The 20,832-nt window shown below is 43.4% G+C and overlaps 2 protein-coding genes and 1 long non-coding RNA gene across 3 annotated transcripts in view; 1 reads left to right on the forward strand and 2 right to left on the reverse strand.

Moving 5' to 3' along the window:
- Positions 1-20,832, reverse strand: part of LOC309492825 — a 143,374-nt gene that overhangs the window by 55,754 nt on the left and 66,788 nt on the right. The gene's annotated exons all lie outside the window — the stretch shown is intronic.
- The window catches only part of LOC309488812 (uncharacterized protein), a 70,106-nt gene that overhangs the window by 26,492 nt on the left and 22,782 nt on the right, over positions 1-20,832 (forward strand). The gene's annotated exons all lie outside the window — the stretch shown is intronic.
- On the reverse strand, positions 9,889-20,479 carry LOC309508348 (uncharacterized protein; the record flags this gene model as incomplete). Its single annotated transcript, XM_082182939.1, has 6 exons — positions 9,889-10,776; positions 10,860-11,019; positions 12,592-12,791; positions 13,143-13,756; positions 19,834-19,933; positions 20,050-20,479. 6 exons carry the CDS (start codon positions 20,477-20,479, stop codon positions 10,619-10,621), a joined length of 1,662 nt encoding a protein of 553 aa, XP_082039065.1. The 3' UTR covers positions 9,889-10,618.

Genomic DNA, 20,832 nt, shown 5'->3' on the forward strand with positions numbered 1-20,832 from the left:
GAATTGTCTGATTCTGGTGCTTCAAGTTGCTCACAAAGTGAATGGAAATTTAACGATTACAGTGCTGAAGAAATTCCCAACATTTACTCAAAATGTTGCACTAAATGTTGATACCAACAATGGATGGAAACAATATAAGAGGGAGAGAAGGAAGAGGATGAGTAAGAGGAGGTGAACAAGCAGGAAGAGGATGAGGACGAGGAAGAGCAAGATGTGGAGAATGTTGTCAAGGCTGGATCTGGCTTTAGGGTTTTCCCCTTTGCCTGCAGAGACGACATTGTCTGAGATTTGGAGAAACTCCTCCGGCCAGAGTCAGACCCAACATGAAGACATGATGCTGAAGCAGAATAAAATCTCTCTCACTGACCTTGATTTTGCAGTTGCACAACTCTTCTGAGTGTACTTTACTGTAACATGCTTTTCATTTAGAGTTTTTTTACTGTAACCTCTTTGGCTTTTGCAGTTGGGTCACTGTATTTTCACAGTATTCAAGTGGTGAATATACAAACATGCGATAAGGCCTACTATTCAATATTCAGTACAATACTATACTTGCAGTGGATACAGTATACAATTTATTCACCTTACTACAGTAAGTTGATATTACTATATTTTTTTACGTAATTGCAAAATTTGTTTACTTTGTTACAATATACTTTTTTTCTGTAACTGCATGCTTTGGATTCTGTGTTCTCTATTTTTTTATATAGAGTCTAATGAATGATCTGTAGTGTTTATAATTTTGACTCGCTGTGTGTATGATCTGAGAGCATTGTTTGATTTTGAGCACAGATAAAATGGTTTCGAGGCAATTGTTTGATTTTGCCAGAAGAGTCAGAGGTTCTGTGAATGTGGTTTGAAAATTTGGTTTTGTGTTTAAGGTTTTGAGAAAGTGAGTAATGGTTTCAAGAAATGTGTTTTAGCAATTCAGAAAAACTGTAAATCAGTTCGAATTGTTGAAAAATTTCTTCAGAATTTGCAATCTGTATTTACAGTAAAAGAGTTGAACATGCTTGAAAATTGTTTTGCTGAGAAACTTGTGCCTAATGATAAAGATGCTTTTCCAAAGTGTTTTTTTTTTTTTTGTACCCAAATATAGGGGAATATTCGGGAGTCTTTTTGGAAAATGTATCAGATATGGATTTATATGAAGTTGGGGAAAAAAAAAAAGTACAATGCTTGTGTTAAAGTTTTCAACAAAAAAGGTTTAAATGAAAGAGTTGACTCACCTTGGCGCACCATTTTTGAAGTTGATGAAGATGTAAAACCTACGGAAGCCCTGAACCGCAACGTAAAAAAAAAAAAAAATCCGTAGAAAAAAAATATAATTATGTAAAAAAAAAAATGCTATCATTTCGAGATTAAAGTCGAAATGTTTCGAGATTAAAGTCGAAATGTTTCGAGATTAAAGTCGAAATGTTTCGAGATTAAAGTCGAAATGTTTCGAGAATAAAGTCTTCCGTAGAAGTTGTGTGTGTGCTTGCCGTTATTTCACATTGCCGCACAGGCATTCATGCGTGTGCGTGCGTGCGTGCGTGCGTGTGTGTGTGTGTGTGTGTGTGTGTGTAAACTGGATCTACACAAAATAATAGCTTTTTACTTTTATCTGGGCTTTCAACAAAGGGATATTCTACAGGTCTACCAACATGACATTAGGCTATAGGACTTTATAAAATATACTGTCAGACTGGATCAAGATATCCAGCTTTATGAATGAATGAATGAATGCATGAATGAGGCATTTATATAGCGCTTTCATATGTCTACTGTAGGCCTACACTTAAAAGCGCTTTACAATCATTTCAGGGAATCTTTCCTCAACCACCAGTGGTTATTATATTTGAGGAAATCACGGGATCCGGCCAAATGATTGGATACAGAATGATGCACTTAAAATGTATCCAGAACGTACGGTGTCTATTATAGACGGCAGTTCGACTTCACAAGCGCATGTATTTACACACACGCACACGCATGAATGCCTGTGCGGCAATGTGAAATAACGGCAAGCACACACACAACTTCTACGGAAGACTTTATTCTCGAAACATTTCGACTTTAATTTCGAAACATTTCGACTTTAATCTCGAAACATTTCGACTTTAATCTCGAAACATTTCGACTTTAATCTCGAAACATTTCGACTTTAATCTCGAAACATTTCGACTTTAATCTCGAAATGATAGCATTTTTTTTTTTTTTTTACATATTTGTTTTTTTTTTTACGAAATTTTTTTTTTTTATTTTTTTTTTTTTACGTTGCGGTTCAGGGCTTCCGTAAAAACCAGAGTGGAGGGCACTTTATAAGCCACCATTAAAAAAAAAAGAATTGGAGATTTACAGTGGAGAGTTATACATGGTATAATTGCTGTTAATTCTTTTATTTCTATCTTAAATCCAAATGTTAGTCAAGAGTGCCCTTTTTGTTCTCAAAGAGAAACTGTTTTTCACGTGTTTATGAATTGCTCAAGACTTAAGCCTTTATTTGATTTGCTGAGGAATATTTTCATCTGTTTTGATGAAAAATGTACTGTACCAGTCTTCATTTTTGGTTTTAAATATACCAGAAGAAGACAATATGAATGCCAATTGATCAATTTTATTATAGGCAAGGCAAAAATGGCAATATATGTTAGCAGAAAGAATGTCACTCTTAATGTCACTCTTGCCTGTCTTCAAAACTTGAGAGCCCTGCAAACTGAAACAGACACAGTTCATGAACCCTTTGTACTAAAAGCACAAGTATGATCGGTAACGCTTTAGATTACAGCCCGGAAAGTACTGCGTAATTAAAATGAAATTACAGTGTAACTTTCGGTAATTACAGTGTACCTATAAAGTACTTACGTGTAAGTATAGGGGAATAATATGTAAAGTCTTGGGAATAAAGGGGTAACAACCAGGAAAATACTGCGTAATTAAAATGAAATTATAGTGTAACTTTCGGTAATTACAGTGTACCTATAAAGTACGTACGTGTAAGTATAGGGGAATAATATGTAAAGTTTTGGGAATAAAGGGGTAACAACCAGGAAAATAACAAATTATTTAGGCAAATTATTTAGACTAAGTATCCCATGTAGTTACAGGGTAAGTATGACATTGCGGGCTGTAAATTAAAGTGGTGCTTCTTACCCTCTTGTTTCATGTAGTTACGGGGTAAGTGTAACATTGCGGGCTGTAAATTAAAGTGGTGCTTCTTACCCTCTTGTTTCATGTAGTTACAGGGTAAGTATGACATTGCGGGCTGTAAATTAAAGTGGTGCTTCTTACCCTCTTGTTTCATGTAGTTACAGGGTAAGTATGACATTGCGGGCTGTAAATTAAAGTGGTGCTTCTTACCCTCTTGTTTCATGTAGTTACAGGGTAAGTGTGACATTGCGGGCTGTAAATTAAAGTGGTGCTTCTTACCCTCTTGTTTCATGTAGTTACAGGGTAAGTATGACATTGCGGGCTGTAAATTAAAGTGGTGCTTCTTACCCTCTTGTTTCATGTAGTTACAGGGTAAGTATGACATTGCGGGCTGTAAATTAAAGTGGTGCTTCTTACCCTCTTGTTTCATGTAGTTACGGGGTAAGTGTGACATTGCGGGCTGTAAATTAAAGTGGTGCTTCTTACCCTCTTGTTTCATGTAGTTACAGGGTAAGTACAATAAAAACACATGTACACACACAATCTGACATCACTTGGAAAACCTTTATTTGAAAAACAACTTATTTCAAAACAGATTTACAACATATTACACTTCTTATTCTTTATTATTTAAAAAAAATCAACTTTTCATTTCAAATACTAAAGTCCTGACAAAAAGTAGCATGTTTTGTCCTTTTTTGTCCCTCTTGGTCCTCCTCTTCTTTTTCTATCGTTCCACTGATTAGCCTAATCTTAAGAAGGAGTCTTTTTCTATTCTGTATTATGTGTTAAAAGAAAATACAGTACACCCAGAAATGTTCTCATAATTTACTCATCTTTTCGCTACCGATCAACTGTCACCAGCGAGTGCATGAGAGTCGGCTTCACAGGGTCGGCTTGAATGGCTTCGCGTTTGGTGAAGCTTTAAGCGTTCATTGCATTCTCACGGGAGTTTGATGTGAAACTCGCGCGAGAACTGGTGTCTGTTCTTCTGCATGGTTTGCTTTTCATTATTATTATTATCTGTTATTGTTTGTATTTTGTTGTAAGCAATAATGAAAACATAAAAAAAAATAATTCGACATTCGGTTTTTCGGTGCGCTTACGTCACGCTTTAAATTGTCAAGCGTAAACGTACTCAACCCTCTCATGAACGCGCAGGTGACAGTTGGTCGGAAGCGATAGTCTACAGTTTAAACATTTAAAATATTTGGTATTTTTCTTACAAACGCTTATCGTTTCACTTCAGAAGACATTGATTCATCCATTGGGGTCGTATGGATTACTGTAGTTATTGTTGTATGTGCTGTTGTCAACTTTTAGGAACACATGAGCTTGCATTATATGCATTCACAGAGTGTAAACTGCCGGAGAAAGCAGGCGGAAGCGAGGATCTAAACGCAAGGTTTTAATGAAATAGACATAGAACAAATAATAAAGAACTTCAGGGATAAAGAAACAAAACCACGAGCATGACAAGACTATAAGCAACCCTTACATGTACAACAACTGACAAAGTAACAAGTGAAACACAAGGGCTATAAATACACAGGGACCAACAAGCTAAACAAGATAACAAGGGGGTGTGGCTAATTAGAAACACCTAGGGATACTAATAAACTAGAAAAACTACAAAGGACTACAAAACATGACACAGAACAGGACATAACTAAAGTCCACACAAGACGAGGGAAACACAAGACAGGAATCATTACATAGCCCCCCACTTAAGGAGTGGATTCCAGACACTCCTCAGAAAAACAATAGTCCAGGAGGGTGGTGGATCGGAGGCGGATCCGGGGGCGGGATGGAGGGCCAGGCCCATGGAACGGAAGAGGGCCTGGAGACTGCGACAGGACGAGAGGCCAGGGTGGAGCAGCCAGTGCAGGCGACCAGGGCGGAGCAGGCTGTGCAAGCAACCAGGGCAGAGCAGGCTGTGCAGGCAACCAGGGCGGAGACGAACCCTCAGGCGGCCAGGGCGGAGACGAACCCTCAGGCGGCCAGGGCGGAGACGAACCCTCAGGCGGCCAGGGCGGAGACGAACCCTCAGGCGGCCAGGGCGGAGACGACCCCTAAGGCGTCCAAGGCAGAGATGATGGACCCTCGGACGTCCAGGGCGGAACAGGAGACCACCCCTCTGGCGGTCCTGGCGGATCAGACTGGTCCGGAGGTGTATTGCCCCCCCCCAAAATTTTCTTGGGGAGGCTCCCCGGTAAAGAGTCCTGGACCAGCGATGAAGAGGGCCTTGAGCTGGGCAGGACCAGCGGCGAAGAGGGCTTTGAGCTGGGCAAGACCAGCGGTGAAGGCTCTGTGCTGGACGGGACCAGCGGTGAAGAGGACTCTGAGCTGGACAGGACCAGCGGTGAAGAGGACGTTAAGCTGGACAGAACCAGCGGCGAAGAGGACTCTGAGCTGGGCGGGACCAGCGGTGAAGGCTCTGGACTGGACGGGACCAGCGGCGAAGAGGACTCTGAGCTGGGCAGGACCAGCGGTGAAGGCTCTGTATCGGCAGAAGCGACATGAACAGTCTCTGGATCGGCAGAAGCGACGTGAACAGTCTCTGGATCAGCAGAAGCGACGTGAACAGTCTCTGGATCAGCAGAAGCGACGTGAACAGTCTCTGGATCAGCAGAAGCGACGTGAACAGTCTCTGGATCAGCAGAAGCGACGTGAACAGTCTCTGTGGCGGCCATCTTGTCCGAAGACACAGGCTCGGCGTCGGCCATCTTGTCTGAAGACACAGGCTCGGCAGACGTGACATGAACAGTCTCTGTGGCGGCCATCTTGTCCGAAGACACAGGCTCGGCAGACGTGACGTGAACAGGCTCGGCGTCGGCCATCTTGTCTGAAGACACAGGCTCGGCAGACGTGAGGTGAACAGTCTCTGTGGCGGCCATCTTGTCTGAAGACACAGGCTCGGCAGACGTGACGTGAAGTGCAGGCTCGGCTGGACTGGCATGATGTGCAGGCTCGGCTGGACTGGCGTGAAGTTTCTCCACCTCCCCTACAGTGAAGGGGGAACCACAAAACTGCAGGACAAAGTCAATGTACTGTACCAGGGTCCAGCTGGGGTCTTCCTCTGGTAAATTTAAGCTAATGTCCGGTTCTAGTCCACTCCAGAAACAGTCCTTCAGCCTAGCCTCGTTCCCAGGAACGAGATGACTATATAAAAGGAACTCCTCCACATAACTTTCGATGCTGCGATCATCTTGAAATATAGAACAAATTTTGCTCAGTGGGTCCCAGCTAGTACTTGCTAGATCCATAGTTGGTCAGTTGTTCTGTAAACTGCCGGAGAAAGCAGGTGGAAGCGAGGATCTAAACGCAAGGTTTTAATGAAATAGACATAGAACAAATAATAAAGAACTTCAGGGATAAAGAAACAAAACCACGAGCATGACAAGACTATAAGCAACCCTTACATGTACAACAACTGACAAAGTAACAAGTGAAACACAAGGGCTATAAATACACAGGGACCAACAAGCTAAACAAGATAACAAGGGGGTGTGGCTAATTAGAAACACCTGGGGATACTAATAAACTAGAAAAACTACAAAGGACTACAAAACATGACACAGAACAGGACATAACTAAAGTCCACACAAGACGAGGGAAACACAAGACAGGAATCATTACACAGAGATTAGGCTATTTATTTTTCTAAAAACTTTTGTTTGTGTTAATCTGAAGAAGGAAATTCGTATACATCTCGGATGACATGAGGGTAAAAGATGAGTAAATGGTGAGGACATTTCTGTACTGTATTTTCTTTTAACACATAATACAGAATAGCAAGAGACATGTCATGGGATTCCTTCTTAAGATTCATCAGTGGAAAGAAAGAAAAAGAAGAAGAGGAACAAGAAGAGGAGGAAACCAAGCAAGAGAAACAAATTGCTGTAAATCCGTTTTGAAATAAGTTGTTTTTCAAATAAAGTTTTCCGAGTGATATCAGATTGTGTGTGTGTACATGTGTTTTTATTGTACTTACCCTGTAACTACATGAAACAAGAGGGTAAGAAGCACCACTTTAATTTACAGCCCGCAATGTCACACTTACCCTGTAACTACATCATGTATGGAACAAGAGTATATTTTCCCAGCAAAAAAAAAAAAAAAAAAAGTTGCAATAGTTTTACTTGCCTTGAAACTTAATCAGTGCACCTTTGCAATAATAACAAATTAGCCTACTTAATAAATGCACTGATATGTACCCCGTAATTAAAAAAAAGCCTTTATGTATTTTTATACACTATTATTACAAAAAGGAGCAGTGTATGTACTCGCTAAATTGCTCCCAAAAGTAAGATTCTAAAATACTTAGTCTAAATAATTTGCCTAAATAATTAGCTATTTTCCTGGTTGTTACCCCTTTATTCCCAAAACTTTACATATTATTCCCCTATACTTACACGTACGCACTTTATAGGCACACTGTAATTACCGAAAGTTACACTACAATTTCGTTTTAATTACGCAGTATTTTCTTGGTTGTTACACCTTTATTCCCAAGACTTTACATATTGTTCCCCTATACTTACACGTAAGTACTTTATAGGTAAACTGTAATTACCGAAAGTTACACTGTACTTTCATTTTAATTATGCAGTACTTTCCGGGCTGTAATCTAAAGCGTTACCAAATAGTTATACATAGCTTTCTAAAGTTATTAGAAATGTATTTTTATAAAACATCTTCATGAAAATAAAATTGAAGTTGGCACTGTATCAATCTAGAAATGCACTACAGCTAAAGCCACATGTCTGACCATGTTATATTTAAAATCTGAAGATGATAAGTCTAAATCTCTGTATTTAGTTAAATGTTTTTCAAGATCATGTCATATGACTTTATTTTGATTAGACTCTAAAATGCAAACTGATGTTTATTGTCATCTTCTAAGCATCTATTCAGCCTTGTGTCTCTATTGTTTTGTGGTGCAAACGAGCCCCATTCAGTCTCAGTCTCTCCTGCACACATTCACACACCTCTCCAGCCTGGTTATGGCTCTAAATATGCATTTCTTTTGTCTGCATTGTAGTTACTAACGACTGGCTATTCACGCTGTTTCGATCCCTAATTTCTTTTATCAAAGTTCTCACTTCACATTTGAAACTATCAAATGCCCTTCTTGAATAAAGAAACATTTCAGTAAGCATTCCTATTTAGAAACATTCATAAAAAATAACTGCTAGTTGGCAGGTGCACCTGAGCTAGCTAGCATGTTAGCTTAGCACACCATCAATACACAACAATTTATGAGATTAAAACCATGTTTGTGCTCCAAACTTACTTTATAACGTAGAGTGTTTTAAATAACATTCTGTGATCTGATTTGGCTTCAGATAAAAAAAATCTGACAGAAAAAAATATTATTTTATAGTATTCTGCACAATGATAAAGTCTATATCGATCAGCATTACATTATAAATATAATCTATTATTATGAAAATACCTGACATGGCTCGAAGAACACAGATAAATCAAATATCATTGCAATCATGTTTACTGTCTTCAAAACATATTTTTCTGCATGTTACAGCGATCTCTGTTAGCTTTGTATGTGGCACTTCTTCGTGTGTTCCATATGGACTATTATTGTGCATAGGGCGCCCTCAGGCTGCTGGTATGGATTGAAAACACAGTACATCAGAGTATCTAGCGCTCATAATGATTACATGGACGCATTTGGGTATAAATTCAATAAATATTATTCCTGTCTATAGAAATCTGATGTAAACCTATGAGAATCTATCAATATTTCTCCAAATCTGCACATTTTTGAGCTAAAAGGCCTGAGTGACGTTGTTTTGTCAAGCACTGTGATGACGACAGCACAGAGTTTTTTTTTTTCTGAATGGGAGCGGCTGACGGTCATAATTCATATTAAAGGTATCGACTCATTTTTTCATTTCATAACTCCTGACACAAATTAAGACATAACTGTCACTATAAGTTTCTCAGAATACAATAGTGGTCAAATACTGAAACTTGAGTCTTATATCTTTTTAATGATAAACAAGCCTGCACTGGCCCTTTACGGGCCCACTTAGGGCTAGCCTAAGGGCCCCCAGCGGGCTGCCAGCGCAGGGCCCATGATAATTTGCTCATTGGCAAAACGTTGGCCCCTTAGCGCTGGCCCTGCACGGGCAGCCCTCACTTAGCCCCCAGGAAGCCCTCACTAAGCCCACACAGGGCCCGCACTATTAATCTACAACAATAAATCTGTTTCACTATAAATACCTTTTAGCTACTATAACTATCTTTGGGAAAAACATTTATTCTATACATCTGAAATGGATGCAGTTACCACTTAACTAATGTCTTTATTGTCAAAAATGTACAGTAGTCAAAGGGGTTTCAAATTAATGTGTTTATTAATTACAAAATATAAAACATTCAATTCAGGTTAATCACAGGTTAAAGGATTAGTTCACCTCAAAATGAAAATTTCCTGATAATTCACTCACCCCAATGCCATCCAAGATGTTCATGTCTTTCTTTCTTCAGTGGAAAATAAATTAAGTTTGAGGAAAACATTTCAGGATTTTTCTCCACACAATTGGCTTCAACGACAACCAGAATGTTGAAGTTCAAATCAATGCCGTTTCAAAGTGCTCTGCACGATCCCAGCTGAGGAATGGGGTCTTATCTGGCGAAACGATCAGCCATTTTCAAAATAAAATAAAAATAATAATAATAATAAAAATTATATATATATATATATATATATATATATATATATATATATATATACTTTTAACCACAATTGTTCGTCTTGTGCTGGTCTGCATTGCGCCACGTATTGCGTCATCACGTTGGAAAGGTCACGCGTCACGTCATCTATCTAAGTTATTTGTCTGTGTACTCCGGTTCAAAAAGGTAGGGAAGGACGAAAAATTCCACCTCATTTTCTCCTCCAACGTCAAAATCGTCCGACATCTTTGTTTTAATTTATTATTATTTTCTTCTTTTTTTCGGGACCTTTCCAACGTGATGACGCAATACGTGACGCATCGCAGACCAGCACAAGACGAACAATTGTGGTTAAAAAGTATATATATATTTTTTTTTTTAGAAAATGGCCGATCGTTTCGCCAGATAAGACCCCATTCCTCAGCTGGGATCGTGCAGAGCCCTTTGAAACGGCATTGATTTGAACTTCAACATTCTGGTTGTCGTTGAAGCCAATTGTGTGGAGAAAAATCCTGAAATGTTTTCCTCAAACTTAATTTATTTTCCACTGAAGAAAGAAAGACATGAACATCTTGGATGGCATTGGGGTGAGTGAATTATCAGGAAATGTTCATTTTGAAGTGAACTAATCCTTTAATAAAGCTAATTTAACACTCTGAAAGGGACAAAAAATTCTCTATACAAATATAAAATTAATTCAAATAAACATAAAAAAAAATTTAAAAAAAAATTATTACTTTGAGCTTTGACAATGAATAATTAGCACATTAAACATTTTCAGCAAAGGTCACTCTTCCCCCGAGGTCTCTTGACTAGTCAGCAGACGGTGGTAGCGCTCCTTTCGTCCACCCGCTCTGTCTCTTGAATTCCGCAGCCACACCTTTATTTCACTCTCAATTTCAGAATCAGGAGGACTTGGATGAAAGGAACATTTTCTTACAGCCTCTGAAAAGCAAATAGGCATGAAACAACACAGTGTGTGGGAAGTAATTAATATATGCCATTTCTAATACCACATGCTAGCTTACCTGTTACAACCCTCCTTAGCCTCAGGTTCTGAAAAGGTCTCTTTTGGTTTGAGCCATTCCAGTTCAATTGAGTGGCTAAAGAATGGCCAATCAATGTTGTCAGTATTCTCCTAGTTGCAACTTGGACATTACACCCACCAATGGTTCCTAGATAGACAGTCTAACAGGAAGGAAAATACACAAATTAAAAAGAAATTTGCATTGGTAAAAAAATAGGTTCAGGACAAAACATTTTTAAAGGGGTGGTATAATGCCTTTTTCACAAGATGTAAAATAAGTCTCTGATGTCCCCAGAGTGTGTGTGTGAAGTTTTAGCTCAAAATTCCCTACATATATTTTTATATAGTATGTTAAAATTGTCACTTTTTGAGGGTGAGCAAAAGCGTTTTTGTGTGTGTCCCTTTAAATGCAAATGAGCTGCTGCTCTCAGCACAGGGGGCGAAGCTTGTGTCCTTTTACCTCACACAGACATGCACTGGAAATGTCAATGTTTATGTTCAAACTGGAGTCAGACAATGATGGAGAGACTCAAGAAGAAGTGACAACATGTAGAAGCAACAGGACATTTCTAAATGGTTAGTTGATGAATTTAGGTAGCTTATGTGTAGTTATCTTCTAGTCATTGATTAGCATATTCTGTCATGATAATCTATAAATCTCATTCCCGGGGGCGGGGTTTATGTAAATTACAGGGTTAGTGATGTCACTAGGAGGAAGCTCGTGTAGTCCCTACCAGCCGTTTGCTGTAGTCCTTAAAAAATGATTTCTTTAAAAGCAAATATCTTTCTTTGCTTTGAGCGTTGTAACTTTGCAGATGTTGTTTATGCTCAAACAGTAACATTACACACTAACTAAAGTTAGAAAAGAGAAATCATAATCAACCACCCCTTCAAAAGCTTTCAGTCAGTGAAAAGTACAGTTCTAGTTATGGCAGAAAGTTGGGTGAAGTTGCACTGTTGCCAGTTTGGGGACAGTAGGTTCTCTTACTTCAGGACCCCCCTGGTGACTATTTCTCGATTGTCGAGTTCACGCGCGTGATAACCTATACGCGTGAACTCGAGTGAACTCGACAATCGACTACTGTGGACTTTGACCGAAAACAGGAAGAAAATACAGGTATGAGCGCTGGCTGAATTAACTTCATTTTTATTCATATCTTTCACATCTACTGCAGTCAGATTCACCCGTGTTAACTCTAAAGGAATCACTCACATGGCTGGGCACTTGTAATGACACATCAAGGAAAACTTGCCCCATTGAAGTCAACAGGGTGCAAATTTTAAAAAGAGGATAACACTGTGTAGGCAACACCGATTTTTGTCGTTGTTCTCTGTACTGACAGCACTCCAAATTCACAAAAAAATGAGCTCTATGTTAAAATTGACTGGAGTTCTCCTTTAAGACCCCGCGGCTACCCTGTAGAACAGCGCCACTAGTTGATCAGGACAAAGTATGTGGACCAATTGACTTGGTTCCCCCTTTGCAGTTGCAACAACTTTCACAAATACTCTTGTGGATGTTTGATCATAAAATAACACTGACACCCCACAATCTTGTGAAAATCCTTCCCAGAAGAGTGAAAGTTGTTGCAACTGCAAAGGGGGGACCAAGTCCATGTTAATGCATATGGATTTTAATTGCATGCCATTGAAGTTCTTGAGGGTGTAATAGCATACTTTTGTCCATATAGTGTATGTAATTTGTGTCTTGAGAAGAGCTACTGTTGACATACCAAATCTTTCCGACATTGATGATCTTCCATTTTTTGCTCCAAGTTATCCATGTCCTGGTAGCTTTGGAGGGGTAATATGACGTCATCAGGCAACGTGACCTCTTTTGTGCTCGATCGAGAGATATTTGCTACTGTTCTCTCCAACGTAGTCAGCCTGTCCTTAATCTCCTCTAGTGTACTGACTAAATATCTATCAATACCTGAAAAGGAAGAAAACAATTAAAACTGAGCACAGAGACCGTTTTAGCAGAATAATAGGCCAACTATAAACTCACAATAGGGGTCTAAAAAACAGTGTGCCCCTAGAGTCCAGTATTGTACAGCATTTTGGCTACGTTCAGATTGCAGGCCAAAGTGATCCAAATCCGAACAGCACTAGTCACATGTAATACACTCTTTTCCAGGTCGGATTTGGGCCACTTTCATATGAGGTCCAATTCCGTTACAGGTCGGATAAAAAAAAAAAAAACGACCTCAGTCTGGACAGTCGAATTGGAATTAATGCGACACTGACGTCACTCTAGATTGATCATCTTCACATCTAAACATACCTGCTGATAGAGAGTGCCTCACAGGAAGGGGGAATGCTGCAGGTGAAGGACGGCTTGCAGGTGGAAGGTGGCTCTCAGGTGAAAGTTGACTCTCAGGTGGAAGGTGGCTCGCTGGTGGAAGACGACTCGCTGGTTGAAGGTGACTCGCTGGTGGAAGGTGGCTCGCTGGTGGAAAGTGACTCTCTGGTGGAAGGTGGCTCGCTGGTGGAAAGTGACTCTCTGGTGGAAGGTGGCTCGCTGATGGAAGGTGGCTCGTTGGTGGAAGGTGATTCGCTGGTTGAAAGTGACTCTCTGGTGAAAGGTGGCTCGATGGTGGAAGGTGGATCGTTGGTGGAAGGCGATTCGCTGGTTTAAAGTGACTCTCTGGTGGAAGGTGGCTCGTTGGTGGAAGGCGATTCGCTGGTTGAAAGTGACTCTCTGGTGAAAGGTGGCTCGATGGTGGAAGGTGGCTTGGAGACAGAGTAACCAGAGAGTTATAACCAGAAGGTGGCAAACCCATGGGTGGTGGTGGAACTGGTGGCTGGTGTCCGACTGCATTGGACTGCGTTTGTGACTGTCTCTTCCGTTTCAGTGGAGCAGGTTCAGGCTCAAAATCAATGTAGCGTTTGGTAGGTCTGCACAAAATGAGGAGAAACAATCCAAGAATGCATTTTAACACACATAAACAGCTGGCTCATATTAAATAACTGGCTTATACTAATAACTGGCTCATACTATTTTAGAAATAGTAAGTTTGCTTTCAGGATCTTGTTCACAACATTTATAACTAAGAATGCACCAGTACTATAATTTATGTTTAATATTAGGGCTGCACGATTATGACAAAAATCATAATTGTCGATTATTCCCTTGAAATTGTAATTGCGATTATTAATTACGATTATCACAATTTACATTGAATGATGTTTTGAATAGTTTGGCCATGGGACCCAAATTTCCCCATGGTAATCAAGCTGCGACCCACCTTTTTAGGAATTATATAGGCCTATTATAATACATTTGTTTACACAAAAATTGTTGACACACACAAGTACTGTCCCACTTTCCTTAACATACAAATAAATTGTAAGAATATGACAAATACTGATAAATAAACAGTTGGCCTACGAGGTTAAGCTATTAAATAGCAGTCCCAAATTAGTTCCCCTTCGAGGGAACTCGCACTGCGTCGTCGTCGTGACGACACTATGGGAACGCCCTCAGCGTAACGCATCTGAAGCATGAATGAAATCTGTCCAATCCTGATTGGTGCTGCGTCATGACGTAGTAGATGACGGCATAACCGGAAGATACAAAGGGACGCCGGCACAAACACACGTTAGCTTTTTGCTCTTCAGCAAAGCGCTCTGTGTGAAACTGTTTGTCCTATTTGGTGTTGTTTGTCCTATAAGAATTGTCCCAAATAACGTCTGCATTGCAATATAGAATCTAGTGGCTTGGATCTCGCGTTTGCCGAGGCAGCGCGTAGGTTGCGGGTCTACTCTGCAATAAAGATTCTGTGACTGATCTTGCGTTTGCCGAGGCAGCGCGTATATTATGTCTGCATTGGAATACAGAATCTATAGCTCGGGTCTCGCGCCTGCCGAGGCAGCGCGTAGATTACGGGGCTACTCTGCATTAAAGATTCTGTGTGGGTGCGAGGCATGCACAGTCAGCTCCTGAGGGTGCTGGCTGTGTGTTCATTGAGAAATATCTTGACGCACACAGCCGTGCGTTCCGGGTGTTTCAGCCTCGCGCCCGTTGGCTTTCTTCTCGAGAGATGAAAGCCAAATATATTGTGAACGACTCGGATCTCGCGTTTGCCGAGGCAGCGCGTAGATTACGAGTCTGCTATAAAAGGGACACACACGATCTGTGAAATAATACTGTTTGGGTGCGAGGCATTCACAGTCAGCTCCTGAGGGGGCTGGCAGTGTTCATTGAGAAATATCTCGGCGTGCGTGCATAGAAAAAAGCCGTGGGCTGTCGGATGTTTCAACCTCGCAATTGTTGACTTTGTTCTCGAGGGATGAAAGCCGATATATTGTGACCGACGGCTCGAATCTCGCGTTTGCCGAGGCAGCGCGTAGATTACGAAACCGTTTAAATAAATATTAAACTAAACAAACAGTATTGTCTGGTGATTATGGCTGCATTTAATTCTTAATGGAATTAAAATGATGGAATATTATCTGACTTTGAGAAGTTAGATATTTTAATTCAGCCTACCACCGTTTCACTTATCTAGTGTTTTTTTGGCTGCATTTAATTTTGAGGAATTAAAATGTTGAGCCTCGCACCGACAGGTGCAAAAAGAGTGTCGCCTCCTGCGCCCCTCCCGAGGGAGCCTGGCAAAGGAGACGGCGCTCTTGCGGCAAGCCTTCTGAGCCTAAGGTCGATCTGAGGACCGTCCTTTAGGCAAAGAAGGCTTCTGCCAGGTGGTCCTAGCTGCGGCCGGACCACTCAGAGCTGTCCCCCCCGGGGTGGAGCGATCGAGGTCGCCTCCCCCCGGAGCTCTCAGGAAATCAGTGCTGTGTTCCCGCCGTCCAGTACGCTTCGGGCCACACTGATTTCCCGCGCACGCACGCCGCTCCAGCCGCCTCTAGAAAGACCTGCGGCTGGGCAGCGAACGCGTCCGCACACCGAAAATCATTCTCGACTGCTCCCTGCCGGTCAGCCGCTTCAGGGGGTCGGGAATGAGGCTCGGTTGACACCCGAGGCCAGCCTTGAGAGGCTGGTTCCCTTAGTAGATTATCTCGGCGCATGGTCATGCTTCCGAATATATCTGCGTGGGCCCTGCGTACTGTAGAGCTGGGTTACAGACTGCAGTTCAGCTCCCCTCCCCCGAAGTTCAACGGGGTGGTCTGGACTGTGGTCGGCTGAGAGCAGGTTCGGGTTATGGAACAGGAAGTTCAATCCCTGTTGGTCAAGGAGGCCATAGAACGTGTTCCTCTGCCAGACAGGGAGTCCGGGTTCTACAGCCGGTACTTCATAGTTCCCAAGAAGGATGGGGGGTTGCGTCCAATAATAGATCTCAGGCACTTGAATCGTTCTCTGAGGAGATTCAGGTTCAAGATGCTCACAATTCCAGCCATCGTGAGTCAGATCCAGTTCGAGGACTGGTTCGTCACGATAGATCTGAAGGACGCATACTTCCATATCTCCATCCTTCCATGTCACAGGAAGTTCCTGAGGTTCGCTTTCGGGGGCGAAGCGTACCAATATCGGGTTCTTCCCTTTGGCCTAGCTCTTTCCCCTCGCACCTTCACCAAGTGCATGGATGCAGCGCTGGCTCCGCTGAGACTCCAGGGCATTCGTGTACTCAATTACATCGACGACTGGCTAATATTAGCCAAGTCGTACGATATGGCAGTTCGACATCGAGATGTCGTTCTCGCTCATATCAGGTGCTTGGGGCTGAGACTCAACACGAAGAAAAGCGTGTTGACGCCCTCCCAGAGGACTACGTTCCTGGGAGTGGTATGGGACTCCACGACGATGCGGGCACAAATGTCTCCTGCTCGGGTGGGTTCCATACAGGCGTTGGTCTCCAGAGTGAAGCTAGGCCACAACCTCACTGTGAAGCAGTTTCAAATACTGCTGGGGCACATGGCAGCAGCGTCCAACGTCATACCTTTTGGCCTGCTACACATGAGACCCCTACAGTGGTGGTTGAGAGCCAAGGGGTTTTCCCCGAGGGGAAATCCGTTCCGTATGATCAGAGTAACGCGCAGATGCCTTCGTTCTCTCGTCATATGGAGGAAACCTTGGTTCCTGTCCCAGGGACCAGTACTGGGAGCATCATGTTGCCGGAAAACCGTTTCAACAGATGCCTCCCTTACTGGATGGATGGCCGCTTTGCGAGAGGTCTGTGGGAGACCCGGCACTCTTCTTGGCAAATCAATTGCCTGGAAATGCTGGCGGTCTACAAAGCTCTGAGGAGCTTTTTCCCAGACCTCCGCGGCCACCATGTCCTGATACGCTCGGACAACACTTCCGTTGTCGCGTATCTGAATCACCAGGGGGGTCTGAGGTCGCGCCCTCTATGCAGATTGGCACACCAGATCCTCCTGTGGTCCCAGGGGAAAATATCGTCTCTCAGAGCGATGTACGTCCCCGGGGACCAAAATCAGGGAGCAGACGTCCTGTCGAGGCAGGGGCTGAGGCCCGGGGAGTGGCGACTCCACCCAGAGGTGGTAAAAGCCATATGCGTGAGATTTGGCCCGGTGGAAGTGGATCTCTTTGCGTCTCAAGAGACGTCCCACTGTCCACTGTGGTTCTCTCTCAGACATCCAGCTCCGCTGGGGCTGGATGCCATGATGCAGACGTGGCCAAGGCTGCGTCTGTACGCATTTCCCCCGATCGCTCTGCTCCCGGGGGTCTTGGAGCGGGTTCGCCGAGAGGGGATCAGTCTACTTTTAGTAGCACCCCGCTGGCCGACCCGAGTTTGGTTCTCGGACATTATAGCTCTGCTAGACGGCCTCCCGTGGCAGGTCCCTCTGAGGAGGGATCTGCTGTCTCAGGCAGGGGGCACAATATTTCACCCCCGGCCAGAGCTGTGGAACCTTTGGGTCTGGCCCCTGAGGGGGCTCGGTACCTAGAGGCTGGCCTGTCAGCAGATGTTGTCGAGACCTTACTCAGCTCCAGGGCTCCCTCTACCAGGAGACTGTACAGCCTGAAGTGGAATGTGTTTTCCACTTGGTGTAGAGAGCGTGAGGTGGACCCAGTTAAATGCCTAGTGGCTTCAGTGCTGGAGTTCCTCCAAGATCGTTTCTCCACCGGTCTTACCCCGTCCACACTTAAGGTGTATGTGGCTGCCATTGCGGCTTTCCACTCGCCTATAGGTGAGGGGCCTTTGAGGAAGCACCATCTGGTTGTACGTTTCCTCCGTGGGGCTCGGAGGATGAGGCCTGCGGCTCGCTCCAGAGTTCCAACCTGGGACCTGGCGGTGGTACTTGAAGGGTTGGCTGAGGCCCCCTTCGAGCCACTGGAGTCGGCTGAGGCAAAGAACCTGACCCTTAAGGTGGCCTTTCTCCTTGCTATCACCTCTCTGAGGAGAGTGGGGGATCTCCAGGCCTTGGCTATATTGCCAACTTGCCTGGAGTTTGCCCCTGGCGGAGTTAAGGCCATCTTACACCCTAGACCGGGCTATGTGCCCAAGGTGCCATTTAATGTGGCACGGTCAGTGGTTCTTCAGGCATTCCATCCTCCACCTCACGTGACGGCGGAAGAGGGGAGACTTCACCTGCTCTGCCCAGTCAGAGCCCTGAGAGTGTACCTTGAGAGGTCCTCTCAGTGGAGGAAGTCAGACCAGTTGTTGGTGTGCTTTGGTTCACGCAAGAAAGGGCTGCCTGCATCCAAGCAGACAATCAGTAATTGGATTGTTCAGGCTATAGCCATGGCTTATCAGGTGCGCAGTCTGCCTTCACCTATAGCTGTGAGGGCTCATTCTACCAGGAGCATGGCCTCCTCGGTAGCCCTCCTTTCTGGAGCCTCACTTCAAGATATTTGCGAAGCGGCTGGGTGGGCCACTCCACACACCTTCATAAGATTTTTTAGTCTGCAACTCCCTGTGACGCCTGGCGCCAGAGTGATCGCGTCCTAAGTGTGCCTGGTCTCCCAGCTTCACACTAGGGTGGCGTGCTTACGGTGTGGCATAGTGGGCATTGCGTTCCCATAGTGTCGTCACGACGACGACGCAGTGCGAGTTCCCTCGAAGGGGAACGTCTCGGGTTACGACTGTAACCCTTGTTCCCCGAGAAGGGAACGAGACACTGCGTCTCGTCGCCACACCTATCACGGGCAGAGCACGTGCTTCATCGCAAAGGAGCTAACGTGTGTTTGTGCCGGCGTCCCTTTGTATCTTCCGGTTATGCCGTCATCTACTACGTCATGACGCAGCACCAATCAGGATTGGACAGATTTCATTCATGCTTCAGATGCGTTACGCTGAGGGCGTTCCCATAGTGTCGTCACGACGACGACGCAGTGTCTCGTTCCCTTCTCGGGGAACAAGGGTTACAGTCGTAACCCGAGACGTTTTTGTTAATACAATCTTGGTGTGAGCCACCACAATCATATACAAATATACAAAATAACCAAGAAGTGGCATTTTGGGGTTATGGAAACAACAGTTACCATGGTACACAATACTTACAAGAACTGTTAAAGAAACATGGAAGCTGCACCTGATAAATAGAATGAACATCATACCTGCATCCAAAACACATGATGTACCAATAACGTGATTTATTGGTATTTTACTTTTATTTCATTACTTACTAATTTACGACGTTGCATGCTCATATTTCTTTTGCGCTTTAGTGAAGTGATACAGCGCGCACCGGCGCATTTGCGCGTGCAATTAAAGAGTGCGCGCTACTGCATTATAGCGGCTGACAGGACAGGAAAGTCCGTTTTTCTGAGGTGAGAGACTTTTTATTTCAGTGTACACTTACGTTTCTGGTAGTTCCTATTGTGCTGGGTTCTCTAAAGTACTCGTGATTCGCCTCTCACAACGTAACATGCTCTAAACGCAGAATAATGTAAACGGCTTTTTTTGTTTGTAATCGTGGCTTTGAACGATTACGTAATCGTGCCATCCGTAATCGTAATCGCGATTAGAAATGCGATTAATTGTGCAGCCCTATTTAATATTTAACCTAATTTGCATAAATTCACTAGACAGTAAAGGCAATAGAACAACACTTACTGTCTTGACCGCTGACTGCGATCTAATTCTTCAGGTTCACTGGCAACAATTAAATTTGTTTCTGCCATTTTGGCTTTATATCTTGCCTTTTCATAATCCACTGTAAGAAACAAAATAAATGTCAATAGGTCTTTCATCCATTTACATTTTCCTTGACACCTTTCATGCAATGCTCAGTATAAGTTATTTACAATTCTGGGGGAAAAAAAAATCTACCTGCTGTGCCCAAAACACATATTTCATGCGCTTTCCAAGTCTCTCCAGGAACTTCATGCATCAACAAAGCTGCCTTGTGTTTACCAGGGTCAGTATAAGGTGGCCACAGAGTTATGGAGGAGTCCTCATTAAGCCATTTGCTGCTCACAATCCCTACTGAGTAATCTGGGAACTCCACAATGTTGTAAAGGGCCATCTCGCTGGTGGAGGGTGGCTCGCTGGTGGAGGGTGGCTCGCTGGTGGAAGGTGGCTCGCTGGTGGAAGGTGGCTCGCTGGTGGAGGGTGGCTCGCTGGTGGAAGGTGGCTCGCTGGTGGAAGGTGGCTCGCTGGTGGAGGGTGGCTCGCTGGTGGAGGGTGGCTCGCTGGTGGAAGGTGGCTCGCTGGTGGAAGGTGGCTCGCTGGTGGAAGGTGGCTCGCTGGTGGAAGACATTTACATATACAAAAAAAAGAAAGAAGAAAAAAAAACTCAGTAGCTGTGGAGAAATGGAATGGCTGCCCATTCTGTGTCTGTATGGATCAAAACATATTTTCTTGTTATATCTGACAGGTAGTTTATTTGGTCTGTACTTTCTAGATGACTTGCTTTATAATGTCTTTTGAATCTAGAGGACTGGAGTAAAGGGAATCTAGCTTTGAAAACCTCTTGAAAATGATGTACTTTGTGTTGGTCTTTTCATCACATAGTATGTTCTGTACCAGTCCCAAATTCCCTTGAACCATCACGCAGTTGTCCCCAGTAGTTGTGGCAACACAGAACTGTTGAAAGATTGCCTTTTTATACTG

This window comes from Leuciscus leuciscus (assembly GCF_965113295.1).
Source record: "Leuciscus leuciscus genome assembly, chromosome: 1".
NCBI classification, from domain to species: domain Eukaryota; kingdom Metazoa; phylum Chordata; class Actinopteri; order Cypriniformes; family Leuciscidae; genus Leuciscus; species Leuciscus leuciscus.